At 41.6% G+C, this 22,533-nt stretch overlaps 1 protein-coding gene across 4 annotated transcripts in view; it reads right to left on the reverse strand.

The window, feature by feature from the left end:
- mipol1 (mirror-image polydactyly 1) overlaps window positions 1-22,533 on the reverse strand; it is an 85,446-nt gene that overhangs the window by 20,514 nt on the left and 42,399 nt on the right. For all 4 annotated transcript variants that reach the window (XM_040137211.1, XM_040137210.1, XM_040137213.1 and 1 more), the window contains 3 exons: window positions 16,408-16,441; window positions 16,145-16,315; window positions 5,467-5,520 (listed from right to left, as the gene is read on the reverse strand). In XM_040137211.1, the coding sequence (XP_039993145.1) occupies window positions 5,467-5,520; window positions 16,145-16,315; window positions 16,408-16,441 (259 nt within the window). The remainder of the gene's footprint in view (window positions 1-5,466; window positions 5,521-16,144; window positions 16,316-16,407; window positions 16,442-22,533) is intronic.

Genomic DNA, 22,533 nt, shown 5'->3' on the forward strand with positions numbered 1-22,533 from the left:
TGTCATGGTCTACTGTATCAAATGCCGAACTGTGGTCAAGGAGGATTAGGACGGGACAATTGCTGCAGTTGACAGAGAGGATCAGGTCATTGAACACTCTCAGCAAGGTAGAGTCTGTGCTATGGTGGGCCCAAAAACCTGACTGGAATTTTTCCAAGCTGTTATTTTGGTGTACGCAGGGGAGGAATTGACAGAGAACTACCTTTTCAAGGATTTTTGACAAGAATGGGAGTTTAGAGCTTGGTCTGTAGTTACTAGGGTGGGGTCTATGTTGGGTTTTTGCAGGAGGGGCTAGACCACTACGTGCTTGAGACAGGTTGGATCAGTACCAGTGGCAAGAGAGCTATTGGTTATGGAGAGGATGCTGGGACCGATTATGTCACAGACATCTTTTAAGAGAGAAGTGGGAACAATAAAAAGGGGGCAGGTTGCAGATTTCAAGGTGGAAACATCTTTTTGAGGGACGGTAACGAGGTGGGTTGAAAGCTTTCCAAGGTGCACGAGCAGACCAGTGAGACAGCAAGGTCATGGATGGAGGGGGAAATGTTCACACACTTAGTTGGGGACACATCCAAGCTGGTACTGGGGGCGTGATAGAAGAAAGAGTTAATTGTTTTAGTTAGTGATGAGGTCAGAAAAGTATTTTGTTCTCGCTGCCTTTACTGCATCCTGATAACTCTTAGGCCAAGGCAAGCTTTCAGGGTTTAGGCTATTTGGACTTAAGGGGGGGGGGGCAACAGAGTCCAGAACAAAAAGGCAGGCGGTGTTTAATAAAGAAATAAGATCCTGAGGAGAAGCCTCAATACTGCAGGTACTCGGAGCAGCCATAACATCTTTTCGTTACAAAGCAGTAATATAATGCCTTCATAACTAAATTTACCAGTACACTGTAAGCGGTTACAAAATAATCACAGATGTAATAGTAATAAATACTGGCCCACTTTTCTCCTCATAAGAACAGTTTTTTAGTCATCTATAAGTCGATATTTCATTCAAATTTCTTTTCTCACCACAACCTCGCTAATGACTCGTATATATCCTATCTGCATTATTTTTGAATTTGTTTTTCAAAGCCTAACAAATTTTGTGCCTTACAGTCCTGGTTGAAATTATCGGCACTCCTGAATTTTAAGTACAGAATGTAGAAAATCTTCAGAAATAAATGCAAATTAACCTATTTTGAGATGGACTCCTAAAATACCTCCCATATCCAGACATATCTCCTGTCCCCTCACCTCCTATCACCTCCTGCCTCCCCCCTGCTCAGAGAGGTACTGGTACTGCTGCAGGGATTGAACCTGTGGGTTGACACTTACAGGACAGTGTATCTCAGTGTCTTTGGTCAAACTGTGCGGAGGCTAACTCCAGCAGGGATTACAGACCTGATCCTGACCTCCTCCTCTTCCTCCTCCTCTATGCTAATTAAAGCCCTCAAGGTCCCTGAGTTTAAAGTGAGACATCAAAAGAGAAACCAAACCCAGAGAGTCAATATGTGTCTTCTCCAGCCGGGCCGGAGGAGACGCTTCAAAAGAACCGCCCGAGTTATTAATCAGAATAATTTCCAAATGAGATGATCAGTAAGCAGGAGCGACGCCGAGGTGACCTTTAACATGAGGATTTAAGGTCAACGAAAGAGGAGGAGGGGGAGGAGCGGGGGTCGTTCAGGATGTGGCGGTGGGGAGAGTGTTGGTGACGAGTATGAGCAGAGGAAGAAATGAGGAGAAGCTTAAATTAGCAAAGGAGAGGAACAGGATGATGGGAGAGGACAGGAGGTGTCCTCTAAGGAGGAGTAAATGAAAGGAACCTAATCGGACCTTTTAACATCAGCAGTAAAAGTCAGCGGAGGAGCGAGAGGTCGAGGACGAGGACGCCGAGGAGGCGGCGGGTTACAAATGGTGGGTTAGGATGTGTGGATGGGAGTGGCAGAGGGGTAAGGCTGAGGAGGACAGGAGGAAATGATGGGGACCTTTAATTAATACAGAAGAGGAACAGGGCAATGGGGGAATAGAGGAGGTGTCCTTTAGGTGGAGGTGAGAGTAGCAGAAGGGTGAGGAGGACAGGAGGACAGGAGGAGAGGAGGAGTAAATGAAAGGAACCTCCTCTGACCTTTAACATGAGCAGTTAAAGGGGCAGTTCACAACAAATTAGCACCCAAACTCAGCCCCCTAGTCAGCTTCAGTCTATTGAAGTTGGTGTTTGATCATGTTCCTCAGACTGTTTCACTCATTTAACTAATCCATACAGTTTTCAACGCAGCGTACCGCGTAGCCCTTATTTTAACATTTCTGAAAAAACATTTTGACCAATCAGATGGTACTACTGCTGTTTCAAACTACTACTCACAGTACTAACAGTACTATGTGACAACCACTACTGCTGTTAGTCCTACAGCTGCTGCTACAACCACTGATATTACTACCCGACTCCTATCACTACTGCTACTACTGCTTTTACCACTACCTCTAATACTTCTGACAATCAACAACTTGTAGTGCTTATTGTCCAGCTGGAACTTAACCTCCTTTAAGAGTTACACGTTAATTGAAACTCCAACTTCCACTGATATTTCAGACTCATTTTAGCACTTAAACTTGATACTTTGCCTTCAGAGCTTACACTTCAGGTCGTCCTGCAGCGTACACTTCGGTACACTTCAACTCTTCTCATTGCTTACATTACAGAGCAACACCTTTCACTTTTTACATTTGCAGACACTTGAAGACACACCAATCCGTTATCGGACTTAAGTGTAAACTTACTTGCACTCCAGCTGGTACTTCAGCTTCACTCAGTATTTATAGTTAAACTCAGACTTCAACTTAACTCAGGCTTCCAGCACTTTGATTTTGAAGGATTTTTAAAACCCTTTCAGTAATTCTGTTTCATCAGTTCTTCAACTACAGGTACCAAGGCATTTATTTTAATCTGTTCACTTTCAAACATCGCTGCAACACAAAGACATTTCAAAAGTTCCAAAGAATCAAAATCTCAGGACACGGAAACTGTTTCAAATATTTTAACGGTGAGCAGATGTGGATCTGGGGAAGTTTTAACAGTATTTTGGTTTGGTGTTATGGTTTGGTTAAAAGTTCTGGTTTAAAGTTCTTGTTCAACGGTCTGGTCTAAAGGTCTGGTTTCAGCTCGGGGGTTTTCGGTAGCTCTCTGACTGTCTCTCAGTTAATTTAATGGCAGCTGTTGGTGTTTCTGTGTGAAATTAAAAACCTCTCCAGGCTGTAATCCCCCTGGAGCCCTCCAGCCTAATTAACAGACTTCACGTAGAAAAGAAGAGTGAGAGTGCTACATTAATAACAAAATTTAATATATTTCAGCAGAAGAAAACAGATGCAGTCAGAGCTGCAGGAGGAAGGCAGAGAGGACGGAGAACAAAACAACTGATTCCGCTGAGGATCTGATATCCTGCTGAATCTGTCAGCATCAGTCAATAATAGAATTATTGACAGAAGGAATAAATGATAACTGAATAAAACATTCATGTATCAATTAATGATGGACCATCTAATGAAAGAAGTAACAATCTATCAATAGATTAATTAATATTGGACCAACTAGGGTTGAATGCCGGGAACTGACGTACAGGTATTTCTCTGGACTTCTGATTCTGTTTTCTGTATTTTTATTATGTGTGAGCTCCACAAGAGCATCGTGGAACAAAGACGTCTTCTCCAAACCTCATTAACACAGACTGACTGAAAACTGCAGTTATTGCACTGAAATATCAGATCAACTTTTCACATTAAAAAACACTATAAAGTTCAGCTGTGTGGTGAGATATTTTTAGAACAAGTGTTTCATTTGTCTATCAAACACTGGTTGCTGACATGGTGTGTGTGTTGTACTGCTGTGTGTAACTTTGCATTATGTGTCCTGTCCTGTTTAAAGTTGTTCTTTCTCTGTGCATGTGTTTTATTTGAACTGCCAACAGACTGTTGAACAAAATCCTCGAGTAGTCAAAGCATCACAGTAAAGGTACTTCCTGTAGTTCCAGTATCACAGTAAAAGTACTTCCTGTAGTTCCAGTATCACAGTAAAAGTACTTCATATCGTTAAAGCATCACAGTAAAAGTACTTCCTGTAGTTCCAGTATCACAGTAAAAGTACTTCCTGTATCACAGTAAAGGTACTTCCTGTAGTTCCAGTATCACAGTAAAAGTACTTCCTGTATCACAGTAAAGGTACTTCCTGTAGTTCCAGTATCACAGTAAAAGTACTTCCTGTATCACAGTAAAGGTACTTCCTGTAGTTCCAGTATCACAGTAAAAGTACCTCCTGTAGTCCCAGTATCACAGTAAAAGTACTCCATTGTGCAGTGACCTCTCTCCTGTGACTGGCCTCTGATTCTCAGATCATTGATCCTGAGTCACGGAGGCTTCGGCTGCGTTTTACTGGTGGAGCTGCTTTTAACTACGTCACAGACAGGGAGAGAGTTCAGTCCACTGGTTCCCAACCTGGGGGTCGGGCCCCTCCAGAGGGTCACCAAGTGAACCTGAGAGGTCATCGGATGATTCACGGGAGAAGACAGAAGAAGAAACAAGGTTCTGATACACACACAGTAACACACCGAAACATGTTGGTCTTTCAATAGTAGTGAGGACACTGTAACCTAAACCTGATTCTAACCTGAACCAGCAGAACAACGATGGTTTCAAACCAACATTTGTCCACACAGGTACACACACACGCACGCACGCACGCACGCACGCACCACACACACACACACACACACACACACACACACACACACACACACACACACACACACACACACACACACACACACACACACACACACACACACAAACACACACACACACACACACACACACACACACACACACACACACACACACACACACACACACACACACACACACACACACACACACACACACACACACACACACACACATACACACACACGCACGCACACACACACGTTGATCTCTATCACTTTTGGAGACATTACATAGACTTACATTAATTTCCTGGAGTCCTACCATAACCCTGACCTTAACCACTAACCCAAAAATCAGCTCTTTCCCAAATGGGGACATGACTTTTGTCCCCAAATTGGACAAGCCGTCCCGTCCCCAATTAACTAGTCTTTAATCTGAAATTTGTCCCAAAAAGTAGCCCATGACAGAGACACGCACACACACACACACACACACAGTAACAACATGCACACACGCGCGCACGAAAAAAACACACACACGCACACACACACACACACAAAGTAACAACACACACACGCGCGCACGTAAAAACACACACACGCACATGCACACGCGCACACAGCGAGTCTGTTAGAATAACAAGTTGTTGGCAAACAAATGCCGCAGTGTCTCCACGGCAGGTTGCCATGACGATGGAGAAGACATCCCACCATCACCATTCAACACAGAGATACCAGTTACTATGCAAGAGAAAGAGAGTGTGTGTGTTTACCTGGGTCACCCTCTGCTCTCTCTCCTGTATCAGATCCTGTTCCAGAGATTTACACTGCAGAGAAACACAATCAGGATTATTGAGCCGATTAGTTTGATCAGCAGAACGTAAACCATATATCTCCCACGCGTTTACACACACGATGACCTGCAGAGTGACGACGGGAAGTCACACCTGCTGACAGGACTGATGATGTCATCACCACAGGGGAAACACCTGAAATCGGCTGTTTAGTGCAAAGATTCTACATTAAAGATAAAATATATAAATACAATACATTTTATATGGCAACAGTTAGTGCAGCTGTGATCATAATTCAGCGTTTATTAATGTCTTCGTTAACAACTCTAATTCCTCCTGTGGACACACATCAGTGGAGGCTAGAGCATGTGTGTGTGTGTGTGAATGTGATGTATGAATGTGTGTGAGAATGGGGGAATGTGGCGTGTAGTGTAAAGCGCTTTGAGTGGTTAATAAGACTAGAAAAATGCCATATAAGTGCAGTCCATTTACTTTACATAACTAGAAACTGTAATAACTCAATTGTCATGATGAAAGATATTTAACACATCGTGAAAAATTCAAATGCAAATGAATGAAATCAATTGAATCGCTCAGCCCCAGAGGAAGCTGACTGAACTGGGTGTAGTGTAGTGGGTTTTCAGAGAGAGCTCTGGCTCTGTAGATGTTAATGAGGCTGCTTTACTTTTTGTTAAGCAAGTTGTGTAGAACAACATGAACATGCTACACAGACACACACCACAGGACACTTCACGTCTGTTTTCTTCTGCTTTCTAACAATAGCGCTCAGATGGCCTACGCTTAACCCTCTTCCTGAACGCATCCTGCTTGACACCGACAGACGGCTAATGCTCCTGTCATTACACTGTCTGAATAAACATGCAGGTTTGAGAAGCTGCTGCAGGTCTGGATTCAGGTCTGTTCTGGACTCAGCAGGTCTGAGGGGAGTGATGAGGGAGAGATGGAAGAGAGTGATGGAGGGAGTCAACCACTGGAACATGTTTTACTTTACAAATGACTGATATGTAACTGTCTTTTCTGCTCTTTTTTTGTGTGCGTGATTGTCTTTTCATGAGGTCTCCCTGCACTGGAAGCACTTTATGCTCCTTGCTAGAAACATGGTATACAAATAAAATTATGATGCTGCTTATCTTTGTTTATAGGATCCAAAAGTGAAACCCTCTGCAGAGCAGTCTAAGGCAGTTAGGAGCTGGTCCAGCTCAAGCAGTGGAGAAGAATCAAAACTGAAGACAAAGCTTGCAGCACACCACAAAAGCTCAGCTCTGTACCAGCTGAAATATCATTCAAGTATTTTCTTCAAGCGGGAGAGTGAGCAACATGCCAGTGGTCTGCCTCACCAGACCCCATGTGTTTATAAATAATGCATTCATTCTTTTATTATGTTAATGTGACACAGTGAGTATCAGTGTGTGTTTATTTGTTCTATGAATATTATGTCACACACACTTTCGTATACATTTCAGTTTGAGTATGAAAGGTGAAGCACGAGGATGCTTGAAGGTAACTTTCCGGTCCCTGAAGAGGTGGGCTCGTGCTGCTGCTTCAGTTGGCAGTTGTCTAGCCACTGAGGGCCAGCCAGCGCATCATTTTTCATTCATTCTTTCAGGTGGGAAAAGTCGAAAAGCACTTCACCTCTTACTAATTTAGTCGTAATGTCTGTGTAGATCTGCTCCGTATGTAGTCAGGTTGTATTGTTACGGTTAGTCTACGTTAATCGTCGTAAGATAAGACAAGTAACAGCACTCTCCCTAGTCCTAGTGAAAAAGCACCAAACCAATAGGAACAGGACTTTCCCAGGACTGTGGCTTAGGCTCCTAAGCATTTCCCAGACTGATGCTTGTGTTACATCTTGGAATCCATCAGAACGAGTTAACAGTTCACAAATATTTTTTTGTATTTGAGGAAGGTTTTTTATATTTACAGATTACAAATTTACAACCAGATTGTCGATGTGTTCACACAATTAATACTGATACAAATCTACGCCCATAGAGGCCTCCCTCTGCTGGAGTTGTTGAACCACAGAAATGAGTTAATTCCCTGTGGAGATTACGGTCTTGAATGACTGAACCTAACTGTTGACCTCGGTCATTAACACTAGAATCTGAATTTGAAATTAATTCATGAGTTTGTGGTTGTGTGAACAATTTTGTACATTCCTGTTTTTAGTTTTTATTTAATATCAGTAAAATTAATGACAAAATAAAGATGAATCTATAGAAATTACTCGCAAACTACGGAATCTGTGAATTTTAGTGTTACAGTTGTCCAGCTGTGTCTGTCCCCTCAGAAAATTAACTCAAATGTGTCTAGAAACAGCAGGATGGTCCTTTAACAGGGTTTCTGCAAACTCACCAAATTGAATTTAAGACTTTTTAATTTGACACAGCATGTAATTCAACACCTTCTCACAGTCATACCAATTGAAGAATGACAGAAAATAAACAATAAGGTCTACAGTTATTATTGATTAAGTGCATGAATTTGTTGACATCTATGTCATGTTTTCATTATGTATACAGCAATAATTCACAGTGATGTAATTTATTCATTAACGTGACCTCATAATCCATCTATGCCTGGACCCAAATAAGAGGCAGAAAACTGATGGACCAATTAACCAATTAACAAATAAATAATTAAATTGGTGACTGTTTTTGTCCATTCTGAGTGGATAAGCTTCCTAACAACTGTCTCTTGACAGTAAAAGTCAGAGAGCAGATCTCCACCATGGCCAATGTAAAACAACATACCCCAGACTTCAGAGAAAAAATTTCAAATTCATAGTAAATGATCTGGATCCCCCCTCCGAAATGTAATGGGTTCTTCCCTGGTCCAGGCCCCATCCCTCCACCAAGTTCGGTGCAAATCGGTTCAGTAGTTTTTTGTTTGATCCTGCTCACAAATAAAACAAACAAATCAACAGACAGACACGGGTGAAAACATCACCCCCTTGGCAGCAGTAACTAATGTTACTGTCGACAGCAGGAGAGAAAATACATCATGTAGATGAAATTTTACAGGACCTGTAGACACCCTGTTTAAAGAGGTACCTGCCTGTGGGAATCAAACCGACAACCTCCCTGTGAGCGCTGCCTTAAGAGTGCATGGAGTCAGGCTGGTCCAGGGGAGCTTTAATAACCTGTAATTACCTTAAATTAACTCAATAAAAAGCAAAAACCTGCAGCTTTCATATGAGATGGCCAGAGACAGAGAGAGGGAGAGAGACGTAGAGAATGACCAGGAGACATCCCCCCTTTTCTAATATTTCCCAGAAGTCCCAGCTGTGGCGGGAGATAATCCCTGAGAGATGAGGAGAGGGAGTGAGGGATCGTTGAGCGGCGGGTGGGGGGGTGGAATTCTCCAGCGTGGAGTGCTCTCTCTCTTCTCCTTCTCCTCCGAGGATTACAGCGGCATTTGAAACATATTTCAGCGCAGCGCAGCGGCAGAGCGAGGGCGGGATTAAGGTGTTATCGTGGAGGGGTGGTGTTAACGCAGAGGGGCGGGGTGTTAAAAGATGGAGGAGCAGCAATATTGGTGGGGGTTAGTGACAGAGGGCTGGGTGATACTGAATAGATACGAATACAGCTGTGAGGATGGAGGGGTTAATGGGGGGGGGTTACAGGGGCAGGGGCATTGGAGGAGAGGGGGGTGGGTTCGTGTTGCAGGGAGGGTGGGAGGGGAGAAAACGTACGGCTGGAGGTGTGTTAGACTCATGCAGGTATCATCACCTCAAGTATTGCTTCATCACTGCAGGCACTGCTTGTCTTTATCGCAGGTACGATTTTGAATTTACAAGCACTGCTTCATCACCTGTACAGGTACCACTTCTTGCAGAGTTACAGCTGCACTTGTAAAGTGCCATTACATTCCTCCTCCTCTGCTTCTCTAACTACTGTTGCTGTGGTTACCAGTGTTCAGTCGTGCTGCTGCAGGTCTGTTGCCATGGTGACAGCAGTATGTCAGTCACAGTTAGGGACCAGATAAGAGGTTTCTGATCTGATCTGATGGTTTTTTTTTCCCATCAGGAGGAGGAGGAGCTTCTGAGCCTGCCACCTGCCGCAAAGCATGCTGGGAGCTCCACCCTCTCTTTCTCTGTCATCCCTCCATCAGTCAGATCTCTCATCTTTTTTCATTTCTACTCGTTCTGCTCTCTCAGGCCATCCCCCCATCCTCCCACAGAGAGCGGTATATGAATCCAGACGAATTGTGGGTAATAAATCCAGCACTCTGCAGGTTCTTGTAATAAACTCTGTGAACTGAACTTCGATAATAATCAGCCTCCAGAGGAGAGACAGGGAGAGGAAAGTCTGGATTTTCTTCTTCAGACTTAAACTTTTTAATAAGCCCCTGAATCTTCTTCACTTACTGATTATTTATTTGACACTTTATCCTGCTTCTGGTTTTTATCAAAGACTCAAATCAGACGAAAACAGTTTCAACCAAAGAGACCTGGAAGAAAATTTCTGCTCTATAAATCGAGGCTGACTGATAAAACACGAGAGCATATCATGTAGAAAATGGTCAAAGAACGTATAAAAAAAACTATTTATCAACAGGACACCATCAGCATATTAACACACAAAAGTGGTTCAAAGCATTAATTTAAAATAATCAATTTTAACAGTCAATAGGTTTTTCTTTCTTTCAAAGGAATGAATCTCCGGTCTCATCTCTTAAGCCAATGTGGATGAAAAGTTCTTAAGAGTGCTCAGAAAAATGAAAACTTGAGCATTTACAATTCAGTAACAACTGTGCAACACTCTGTTGATGAAGACCATGTGATATGATCCAAAGCTCAAGAACAACAACAGCGTGGACCTGATTTTGCATGTATCGCTCAATTGATAAGGAGCAAGAAACTGCTGTAAAGAAATGCCAAAGAACTATGTTGAAAGGATGTCAAAAATTGATATGATGTTTATTTATGTTGATATTTTTTGTCCTGTATAGATCTGTTTAGTTTTTAAAACTACAGGCTGCATTTTAAATATATTTTAAATATTTTTCTTTTTTGTAGTTTAATAGGTTTTTTTTAGAATTTGTGTTTGTTCATAGTTCTTTGTGATACAAATTTATTTCCATTAATTTATGCTACATTCACTGTTGTATTTGCTGTTAGTGGTGTTATGTTATTGACAAGTTTATCTCTCAACTGTAGCACGTCCTGATCAATGTCTCATTCACCACTGGATCACATGAAGGCCCAGCTGGAACTGAAAGCATTTAATAAAACCCATTCTGTCTGAATACATTTCTGCTCTTGAGTCAGTGTGCAGGTTTTACCCTTTTAACTGATGTTTTGTAATTACCTCACATCCACTTACCTGTCGTAACTGTAACTACACTACTGCTTGATATCTGCTGCTCAGCTCTTTCTTTTAAGTTAAGAGGTCTTTCTCTAAAATGTTATGCTCTGTGTTTGTATTTAAATGAACATCAGCTGATATTGTTAACGGATTTCCTTTTAATCTTTCATATGAAAATGTTCAGCAGTGGGACTGCCCTAGGGGCCTACAGGTTTAAGGCGTCTAGTCCCTGAGTCCAGCCAGAGGCTTAAAATGCCCAAAAAATCCTTGGCCAGGTAAGACAAATAAAAGATCAGGCGTCAGTCAGGCTGTATCTGAACCATTTTCCAACCCCATTTATCTGACCCTTCAGGTGATGTCGTCCAGGTGGAACAAAGAGGCTGTTTCTCTGATCAGGAAACACACCTGCAGAGTATCTGTCTGTCTGTCTGATTTAAATATCTGTGTGTCCATGAGCAGCTCCTCTGTCTCCATATGCAAATATTCAGCAGAGAGATTACATTCAAATAACACACACACATAGAGGCAGTATGAGTACTGCACACACACACACAGGTGTGAGCAGACAAATAGGTGTATAAACAGCGGGTGTTCAACAAACATCAGCCTCCATGTCAGCTTTGTCAGGTCGACTCAATATTTGTCTCCACACCACTTTGTTTTCACACCATTCAAAATATTCATGTTCAGATTGAAACCGCAAATATTTGAGGTTTGGGCTGCCGGGGCTGCCGTAACCCAGCCGCCACAGCGAGCGCTGCGCTGCGCTGCACAAGCCGGGTTAAACAGACGACTTAGAGACGGGGTTTCCTGCAGACAGACTGAACTCTGAGGTTCAGACTGACTGCAGGAATAACACAACAGGACTGATGTCAGATATTAAACTAACTCAATAAAAACTATATCATCAGACTGTGCTGAGATCTCAGGGACAACGGAAGAAACCATAAAGACAGGAGTCCCTCTAGAATTCAAGAACCAGCTCCTGTATTTATCCTGATTGTACCAACAGCTCAGATGCTTCAGATAACTTTTACACTTCTTCTTACTTCTTTGGGGCTTCAAGACTTCTAGTTTTTGTCCTAGTCACAAGGTTCTGAAAGCTACAGTAGTAGTGAACTAGTGGAGCAGCATACTGATCAGATACTGAACAGACTTCATAGAGCAGCAGACAGCTGGCCTCTGTATGTCCTCAGATACATGAGGAGGAGGCCACACTCATCTTCGATGAAATTTAAGAATTTCCCAAACTGTAAAACATCTGAGGAAGTCTGTGTGGGTCTGCGTCTTTTTATGTTCTTTGTTTGTTTTTTTGTTTCTCCTGGACCTCACGAAACAGTTGCTTTTTGTCGGTCCTTGCTGTTTTCTGAGAAGCTCTCTGTCACTGAGCTTTGTCAATTGAAATTATCCATTTCATTCAGTTCATTTTTCAAACTGGCAAGGATTGCTGAAAAATGTCTAAACTTATTTAAAGACAAACTTTACTGAGTGGCGAGACAAGTGTTCATTAGTGAAACTCGCTAACGTCACCATTTGGTGACACGAGCGGCGACCTGCAGCAGGTGTTTGTGTACCTGATGTTTTTCGGCGTCTTTATTATTTTTAGCATACCGCACATTTTAGCTGCTGGGTTCATCCAACCATCATCTCTGAGAACTCTGGGAGCAGTGGAGCTTCTTCAATATGTTTGGTGATTTTTGTAACTTGGCCCTGAGTGAACTCTTGAGGCTTAAGTTTCAACTTGGACTTCAGTTTTATGACTCAGTTTTGGACAATAAAATAGACAATGTGGCTGAGTGCTGACTGCATCATCCTGAACGCAACCAGTTTCATGATCATGCTGAATACCAGGGAGCAGCTGTCAAAGGTACTGAGGAAAACCAAGGGATGAGGGGTATGCCTGGACATAAACCAAAGACTGTGTATGAATGTCTCAGTATGGGAGATTCTTTGTTTACGTAACAATGAACTTCTTTCTGTCTCTTTGAGGGCTTTCTATCTTCCAAGAGAGTATCTACAGTTAAAGACTGCTATTGACAATACTGTCAGTATAGTTTATAACTTGCAATCATTCAGGTGCCCAATATAATTTTGGAAAGATCTGAATCAGTCCCTTATGTCTCAGTTTAGAGACTGAGCAGTTTTTATCAGCTGTCTTGTAACAACTAATGTAACTTGTTAAACTTGACGGAATAAAATCCTTCCTCACTGCTATGGATCCATTAAAGACAATTCATAATATTGTGTACAAGTGATCACCGTCGTGCCAACTAGTTGTTTTAGTAGTAAAGGAGTTGACTGGTCAGTGTAATCTGGTGAAACCTCTATATATTATCCAGTAGTTTTCTCTGGGCTCCTGCCTAAGCTGACCATTGATGACAAATAGCCGCATGTTATCATTCAACCTCTGGCTGTCAAGGTGGTGTCCAGCAAACAACGTGGGCTTTGTAGATAACTGGCGGACTTTCTGGGGAAGACCTTGTCTGATCAGGAGAGACGGCATAGATCCCACTTTGGATGGAGCAGCTCTCATATCTAGAAATCTGACTGAGTTTATTAGTAGAACAAAACCATGACAACCCAGACCTGAGACCAGGAGGCAGAGTTGCAGTCCTACACGCTTCTCTGTGCTTCCATTACAGCAGACACCCACCCAAACCCCCATACAGACTGTTTCTGCCCGGCGACCACCTAAATTAATTAACTCAGAAATAAAACAGAAGAGGAGGAGTACAACAAAAAACCTGGCTGTGTCATGATCAGTATGGTAGCCTAAATGAATCCACTCCCCCGAGTCATATCAATACTCACATTTTTCCAGGCACTGGCTGAGGAGGTGGAGTTGCAGCCATTTTCAAATTAAGCCTAATAATCAAGCCTAAACCTAAACTCATTATAACTCATTAGAAAGTCTGGTTCTTAGTCTATCACATCCGTCATGGAAAACTTTAAAGCCTGTTCTGTTGTTATAGTCTACCACACCCTGGACCTCGTTCTGACTTATGGCATCGAAATTGAACATTTAATAGTCTTTCCACAGAATCCTCTTTTATCGGACCGTTGTTTGGTAACTTTTCTGGAAGAATCCCGCTCAGCCTGGCATTATAGTCTTAAAACATATAAGAAGGCGTCTGTAATGCCGGAGCAGTCTATTACTCATCTCTAATACAGGGAAAATAAAAACAACCCTCGGTTTCTTTCCAGCACTGTAGCCAGGCTGACAGAGAGTCATAGCTCCATTGATCCATGTATTCCTATAGCTCTCAGTAGTGAAGATTTCAAGAGCTTCTAACTATTAGAGTCAAAATCACCACCCCCTGCCCTCAACAGGCACCGATTTATCTTCAAAAACAGGAACCTTAGAAACAGCTGTAAAACCTGATTTATATTTACAGTTTCTCTCCCATCGACCTTCGCCAACTAACTTCAACAATATCTTCATCTAAACCATCATCTTGTCTCTTAGACCCCATCCCAACTAGGCTGCTTAAGGAAGTTTTATCCTTAGTTAGCACCTCTCTACTAGAAATATTCAATATGTCTTTATTAACAGGCTATGCACCACAATCGTTTAAAACAGCTGTAATTAAACCTCTTCTTAAAAAGCCTACTCTTAATCCAGATGTTTTAGCCGACTATAGACCCATGTCAAACCTCCCCTTTCTCTCTAAGATCCTTGAGAAACCCGACTGAGGATTTTCATTCACGATTTAGAGCTCATCATAGGACAGAGACAGCACTGGTAAAAGTTACAAATGACCTAAGTGGCTTAAGTCCTATTTAACAAATCGATTTCAGTTTGTGCACGTTAACGATAAATTCTCCATATACTCAATCGTTAGTCACGGAGTTCCACAAGGTTCTGTGCTTGGACCAGTTCTATTCACCTTATATAGGCTTTCTTTAGGAAGAAATATTAGGTAACACTCCATAAACTTCAATTGTTATGCTGATGATACCCAATTGTACTTGTCAATGAAGCTTGGTGAAACCAATCAGTTGGCTAAACTTCAAGCATTCCTTGAGGAAATAAAGACCTGGATGACCAGCAACTTTCTGCTCTTAAACTCAGACAAAACTGAAGTTATGCTGCTTGGCCCGCAACACCTCAGAAACACAATATCTAATGATATAGTTACTCTAAATGGCTCTGCCCTGGCCTCCAGCACCACTGTTAGGAATGTGGGAGTTCTCTTTGATCAGGATATGTCCTTTAATTCCCAGACAAAACAAACTTCAAGGCCTACCTTTTTTCACCTACGTAACACTGCAAAAATCAAGCACATCCTGTGTCAAAACGATGAAGAAAAAAATAGTCCATGCTTTTGTTACCTTTAGACTGGATTATTGTAATTCCTTATTATCAGGTTGTCCCAGCAAGTCTCTAAATACTCTACTGTGGAACCATCTTCCAGTTTAGGTCCGGGAGGCAGACACCCTCTCCACATTTAAGAGTAGGCTTAAAACTTTCCTTTTTGATAAAACTTATAGTCAGGACTGGTAAAATAGGTTTGAATTTAATTGAATTTTCTCACCTGATACTGATACATCAGTGACAAGAAAAAAATTAGTGGGTAATGTCCCGTCAATTTGGCTACAGACTTTCAGGAATCAGGCTGCTTTATAAAGATTTTCACTGATCCAGGTTGTAACATTTGTTTTTACATTAAATTAATAAAGGCAATTCTAGGGCGGCCCCCAACCCCACACCACTCTCCTATACATGACTCTCATGTTTTACCTCAAAACTCCTGTTTTGTTCATTATGTAGGATGTAAAAACATCACATTTACACGCAGTCAGAGAAAGTAGAAGTTTGCATCTTTGTCACAGCTCATTTATGAAATCCTACCACACTGCAGAGTGTCTCACCTGTCGGGCTGCTGACAGCACCATCAGCCAGACACTGGAGCTGAGAGTATCGGAGCAGCTGACGGACGCCAGTAGCCCTGCCTCATGCTGTCCAGCATCATGCTGCCGTTTATTTCCATCACCCTTCTCTACTTCCATCACAGTTAGTTTGTGGTTTGGCCATTTAAGACAAGACTCGGTTTGTAAATTTTACAGCTTGCCACACCGTTGCTCCTGCACTGCTCTGTGTACTGTGAGTTGACACAAAGTGCGGCTTGACTCAAGGTCTTCTCGACTGATACAACGACTAAGGGGACAGCCCCATCAAAAACATCTCGCTTCCATATCCAAAACCCACATATTTAGTAAAAACAGTACTACTTCATGTCAGAGTATTAATGACGTGTCCCAAGTGAATACACTTACAGTATGTCCTGGACAGGTGAAAAGACAGTTAGACAGGTAAGTGGACTCACCTTGGCAACAGAGCCATCTCTCTCCTCCATCACAGCCTTCATCTCCTGAGCAGTGATGTCATTCCGTCGTTGCCATGCCAACCGCAGACGCTGAACCAGAACTGAACCAAACTGTTCAACTTCTTGGACAGAGTCGGTGTCACAGACACACTGAAGGAGCTCATCCACATCCTGATAATAAAAAACAGGGAAGTGATCAGATTATTATTACTATAACCTCTAAAACTGCTAACTACAACAAAACACTGTATAGATGTTTTTACCATGTCAGTGTCCTCCAGGCTAATGTTCTCCAAACTGAAAACAGACAAATACAGACAGTTTGTCAGATAGTGTTGTCGGTAAGACACAGTATGTGTTTGTATATATGTGTGCGTTTATATTAACATGTCTTATTGATTCTCTACTTACTATCGGCAGGAAAACAACAATTAAACACCACAAACAGATCTAAACCAGTAGTGACAGCCCCAACTAAAACCACCCACATCCCCGACTGAAAACTAATTACTTCTCGGACTGAAAACTACCTACATCTTGACTGAGAATCACCTACATTCTGACTGAAAACTACCAACATTCAAACTGAAAACAAACTATATCCCAGATGAAAATGAACTATATCCTGAATGAAAATTACCTACATCCCAGATGAAAACTACCTCCATCCCCAGAAACTTTCCATAGAGAAAACTAACCACATCCCAAATTGTAAACTACCTACTCCCAAGAGTGAAAAGTACCTACATCTCGACTGAAAACCACCTACATCCCCAATGAAAACTAACTATATCCCAACTGAAAACTACCTTCATCTTGACTTAAAACCACCAACATCCCAACTGAAAACCATCTACATTCTGACTGAAAACTACCAATATCCAAACTGAAAACTACCAACATCCCAAACTGAAAACTAATTATATCCAAAACTGTAAACTACCTACATCTCGACTGAAAACTACCAACATACCGAACTGAAAACTACCTACTTCTCAGATTGAAAACTACCTACATCCAATTTACTATATCCTGACTGAAAACTAACTACATCCCCAAATGGAGCCCTGTGTCAAATACAATTTCAATACATAAAAATCCGACTGAAAACTACCAACATACCAAACTGAAAACTACCTACTTCCCAGATTGAAAACCACCTACATTCCAATTAAAAACTACCTACTCCCCAGAGTGAAGAGTACCTACATCTCAACTGAAAACCACCAACATTCCGACTGAAAACTACCAACATCCAAACTGAAAACTACCAACATCCCAAACTGAAAACTAACTATATCCCAAACTGTAAACTACCTACATCCCAGATGAAAACTAACTATATCCCAACTGAAAACTACCTTCATTATGACTGAAAACCACCAACATGCCAACTGAAAACTACCGACATCCCAAATTAAAACCACCTACATCCCCGACTGAAAATGACCAACATACCGAACTGAAAACTACCTACTTCCCAGATTGAAAACAACCTACATCCAATTTACTTTATCCTGACTGAAAACTAACTACATCCCCAAATGGAGCCCTGTGTCAAATACCATTTCAATACATAAAAATCTAAATGAAAACAATTTTAAAGGATCCCGCTCAGTGTGTGATCAATAACACAAACATCTGTGGTTTTTTTCTTTCTGACTATAGGTTCATCTTACAGTTTTCCTTTGTTTTGCAGTTTACATTGTATAAAGAGTCTTTTTTGCTTTTTCAACCGCTTAATATATAAATTTTAGATTTTCGGTTGATATTATGTTTACATGGTTCATTTTATTTAAAAAAGGTGCATTTATAAATTGGGGACCACGGGGTCAGGAGGGTGAATCAGAGACTCCTATATTTTAATCCAGTCATGCTCAGACCCCCTCCCCCCAATGTTCCTGTTGCTGACCAAATTAAACCAGGACCTCTGCAGCAGCCTGTTAGATGACCTGAGCGTCGCGGCTCGAGCAGCTGTGTAGTAATTTTGTCCTGCAGTCCCTTAAGTCCACCTGAAACTCTTCATCATTTTAAAACCATTATAAAACTGTGAGGGCGTTGCCCGAGTGGACTCCTCTCTGTTCAGGAGTTTATTTCTCCTTCTGACAGCAGTTATAATGGTGGACGTGGAGCTGGTAACTAGCTGATCTCCTGCCTCTCCTCCTGGGAAGCTCTTTTCATTTAGCCTGCTGCTGTTTTGCTGTAATAAACTGTAATAAGGTGGCCGAGGCGGCTCCGCTCTGCAGGGAACAGCAGGTAATGAAAGACCGGCCGCCTCCAATAAAGCTCCTCTAACACCCTGCTTACAACCCATCCAGCCCGGCTCAGCTAAGCTCAGCTCGGCTCGGCTCACTCCACAGCAATCATTAACACTCCCACTCACAACTCGTCTCAACAGAAACTCCGCTGCCACATGCCATTAGTGGGATCAAATGATCTGAATGAGAATAAAATCTTCATTCATCGTTTCTGAATAGTTTCCCATTAGACTGAATATTTCACATCTGAAGTCGACAAACTTCATGATAAAGTCTTGATGATAAATGTACAGAGATGAGACATGCCCGCAGCACTGATTTTTTCTTTTTGACTTAATTTATTCTCAAGATTCCAGATATAACTGTTTTAAACAATTCTTGACACTGGGCACAGAGTTACCAGAAAAAACCTCGGCATAGAGACAAAAAAGGTACGACGTCCTTTTAGAGCAGTGGTTGCCAACCTGAGAGTTAGGATCACTGCAATGGGTCATTAGATTAATCTGAGGGGTCACAGGATGATTATTAGGATAGAACAGAAGAAAAAAACACTGGTCCGCTGCACAAAGTTGAATTGATTTTTGCAGTTATTTGCTTTTTTGGAAAATAATGGATAGCTAGACTTCTTCACGCATCTAATAAATAGGTTTTGAGTGGGGGAAAAAAAAAAAAAAAAAAAATCACTGGTGGATAAATACAGGCTGTGACAAAGGACAGACACTGCTTCATTTTAAGCAGCTGTAACAGGTTTAGAGTCGCTGTTTTAGAGACCTTGGCTATATTAAAGAAAAGAGAGAAAAAAACATTACTGGGGATAAAAAAGAAGAACAGTGAGGAGTAAAAATATTCATGAGAAGCATTAAAGACTGCAAAAACTAAAATAAGATCCATTGCATGTCCAAAAGTGTGTGGACAGCTGAACATATGAGAAGTTCATTAATTAGCTGCTCTAACAGCAGCTGGTTTCCCTTGTGGTTTCTGTCTTTCAACCAGATGCTGAACCTGCTGCCTGGATCTGAACCCATTCAGACTCCAGAACATCAGTTAGGTCCAACACTGATGTGGCTCACAGTCAGTGCTCCAGTTAATCCCAAAGCTGAACTATATGTCTTCACAGGTCTACTCAGTTTCGAGGAACTGAGACCCAACACAGGACCTGGGTCAATCTGGGTCCAAATGATAATCTAATCTAACCAGGTCTGTTTGTTGTTGTCTGTATTGCTGCAGGTCACATGTCTCTAATACCTGAGAGGATCCAAGTTGACTCTCTCTATCAGCACATGGTCGTCATCATCATCATCATCATTACCACTACCACAGGAGAAAATGTGATGTTTGAGGCAGACAGAGTGTGAACTATGAAGATCAGGAAAAATGTTCAGGTCGAACACATTCTGGATCAGCGCTAATTAAAATCAGGTCTATTTCAGATTAGGTCTCTTTTGTCTGAAATTAATTGATGCAGGTTTGGTTAGCGTACGTTTTCTACAGGTTAGTTTCAGATGAGGTCTAACATTTTGGATCCGTGAAGACCTCCAGTGTTAAGTTTCTTTATGAAGCTGCTTTGTGCACGAGGGTATTGTCAAGTTGAAAGAGGAAAGAAACCATCACAATCTGCCGACGGGAGGTTGATAGAGCACTATGGTCTAAAATCTCATTGTATATTAAGATTTCCCTTCATTGGAACTTGAGAGGCGTAAACCAGGAAAGACAGAACTGAAAAAAGTACACTAAAATCTGTGGAGATGGCTGCAGATCAGGACCAGGTGTCAAAGTCCTATTGTTGGTTTAGACACTAAAATTTTAGTTTGGTGGATATGTTGAAATTGCAGTCCAGAAAGCATCACATTTCTATGAAAAGTATTTCTGTTGCAAGGAGACATATAAACAAGGCTCTAGCAGACAGGGTTGGAATATTCATGCAAAGCATTATAGACTGAAATAATTAAAACAAAACAAATTTCATGAATTTGAGAGTTAAAATGAAAAACTGCTAACAAAAACCGCAAACTGACAACAAATGAGTCTGTTTCAAGCTGGATTCACATCTGTGTTCACATCAACTTAAGAAACAAGTCTGTAGTGGAAATGATTGATGGACTGAAAATCGACCACAATTTTGATAATTTAACTATTGATGGAAGAATCTCTGTCTGTCTGTCCGTCCTTTGATTTTCTCATCAACCGCTCCTCCGACCGACTTCAAACTTCAAGTGTGTATTGTTGAAGACCCAAGGAAGTGCAGTGTCGACTGTGAAGATTTTTGAATGAGCAGTTCTTGAGAAACATGAAAACAGAAACATTAAACGACAGTAGCAGCGACTCATCCATGAAGCCGACGTCATCGATAACGACAACGGCGCATTGCAGAGATATCTCTGCCCGGTCAAAGCGTGGATTCCCCAGGAAACAAGCTGCAGGTACAAAACCAGGATCATCTAAAGTGTGGGACTACTCTAGACAGAGACCCAAGCAATGCAAACTAAATGGCTCATGACAGCAGAACAACTGCTATGCATGGTCACTTGAGGCAAAAGCATCCCGGAGTGCTTTGTTTAAGACGCTGCGACAGCAAGACAGCACCGTTCTGTTTGATTTTAATCCCCACCCAAGCATGATACATTAGGATTATTAACAGGAGGAACAAGTCATTTATGCACTGCTGCTGTTATGGTGACGTAACGTTACACCATGCGTCATCTAATGATGTTATTCGGCCGTTGTATATTTTCTATGTTTCCTGTTTCCTCTGTTTTCCAAGATTCCCTTCCTCAAACATTTGAAGATGTCACCTTGTACTCTAAGAAATTGTAACAGGCATTTTCCCCTTTTTTATGAAAATTTATAGACCAATCACTTGATTAATGGAGAAAATAATTGGCAAATTATTTGATAAAGAAAATAATTATTACTTGCAGCACTAAAGCACATTTCAACGTGGCTGATTCTTTCATTGTAAATAAGTGAACTCTCTGACCAAAAAGAAAATGAAAATGATAACGTCACTTTTTAATATGAGTAAAGATAACGAGTTTTACGGACAAAACAATGAATCGATCAATTGAGGAAAGAATCACCAGATTAATTGATTAAGTAATTGTTAAATGCAGTGTTAAATGTCCCTGTTTGATGAAAGTAGATCTTTGCTGTTTGATGAATAAAATGTCGATAAGGAGAGAAAAACAAACAGTAACAGCAGCAGCCTCACATTATTCATACACACACTTCAGCCGAAAACATACAAAAACACACACATTTACAGAGGTATTACAGGCCGCTCTTTCCATTAGGAAAACACACACACACACACACACACACACACACACACACACACACACACACACACACACACACACACACACACACACACTCTCAGTCCTGACAGATGGAACATGGTCTTCCATATTCTGTACCTCATAAAAAGAATTGTGGCCGCCAATATCAATTACCCTCTCATCCTAGTGTGTGTGTGTGTGTGTGTGTGTGTGTGTGTGTGTGTGTGGGGTTGGTTGGTTGGTGGGAGGGAGTATTATCTCTAATTAGATTTTCTGGTCTATTTGGCGGCTCCTCGAAGAGGCCGAGAGCTCGTTTCACAGCTCTTAACGAGACTGAGGAAGTGAATAATGAAGAGGGAGGAGGGGAGGAGGAGGAGAGGAGAGAAGGGGAGGAGAGGAGGAGTAGTGTGTTGTTTTCCTCCTCCAGGTAAACACAGTTAACATCTTTCACATGTAAATAAGTGAATAAACATGTCATTGGTTTCAGTTTCTCTCAGAGGAAACAACAAACTCACCCTGTTTATACAACAAACAAACAAACAACCTGTTGCCTCCTCAACATGAACCTGCAGCTCATCTCAACAGTCCTCCACAGTTTTACCATCTCACTCCTGTCACACCGTCAGACTCATGATGGACACTTACTAAATAAGGATGAAAATCGCTTTCATTCCGTTCTTCTCTGGGCAAAACCTGCCTCCTACATTACCCACAATGCACCTGGACCTCTTACAGTTTAGTGTTATGCTAGTAGGTGCTTATGAGCAGCTGATATGGGGGGGGGGGGTCTCTGGGCCAGGGCCCCAGTTTGAACTAAGTGATTGATTTCATGACAAAAAGAGACACAAAATCTCCA

The sequence above is a fragment of the Xiphias gladius genome, chromosome 10 (assembly GCF_016859285.1).
Source record: "Xiphias gladius isolate SHS-SW01 ecotype Sanya breed wild chromosome 10, ASM1685928v1, whole genome shotgun sequence".
Classification (NCBI taxonomy): domain Eukaryota; kingdom Metazoa; phylum Chordata; class Actinopteri; order Istiophoriformes; family Xiphiidae; genus Xiphias; species Xiphias gladius.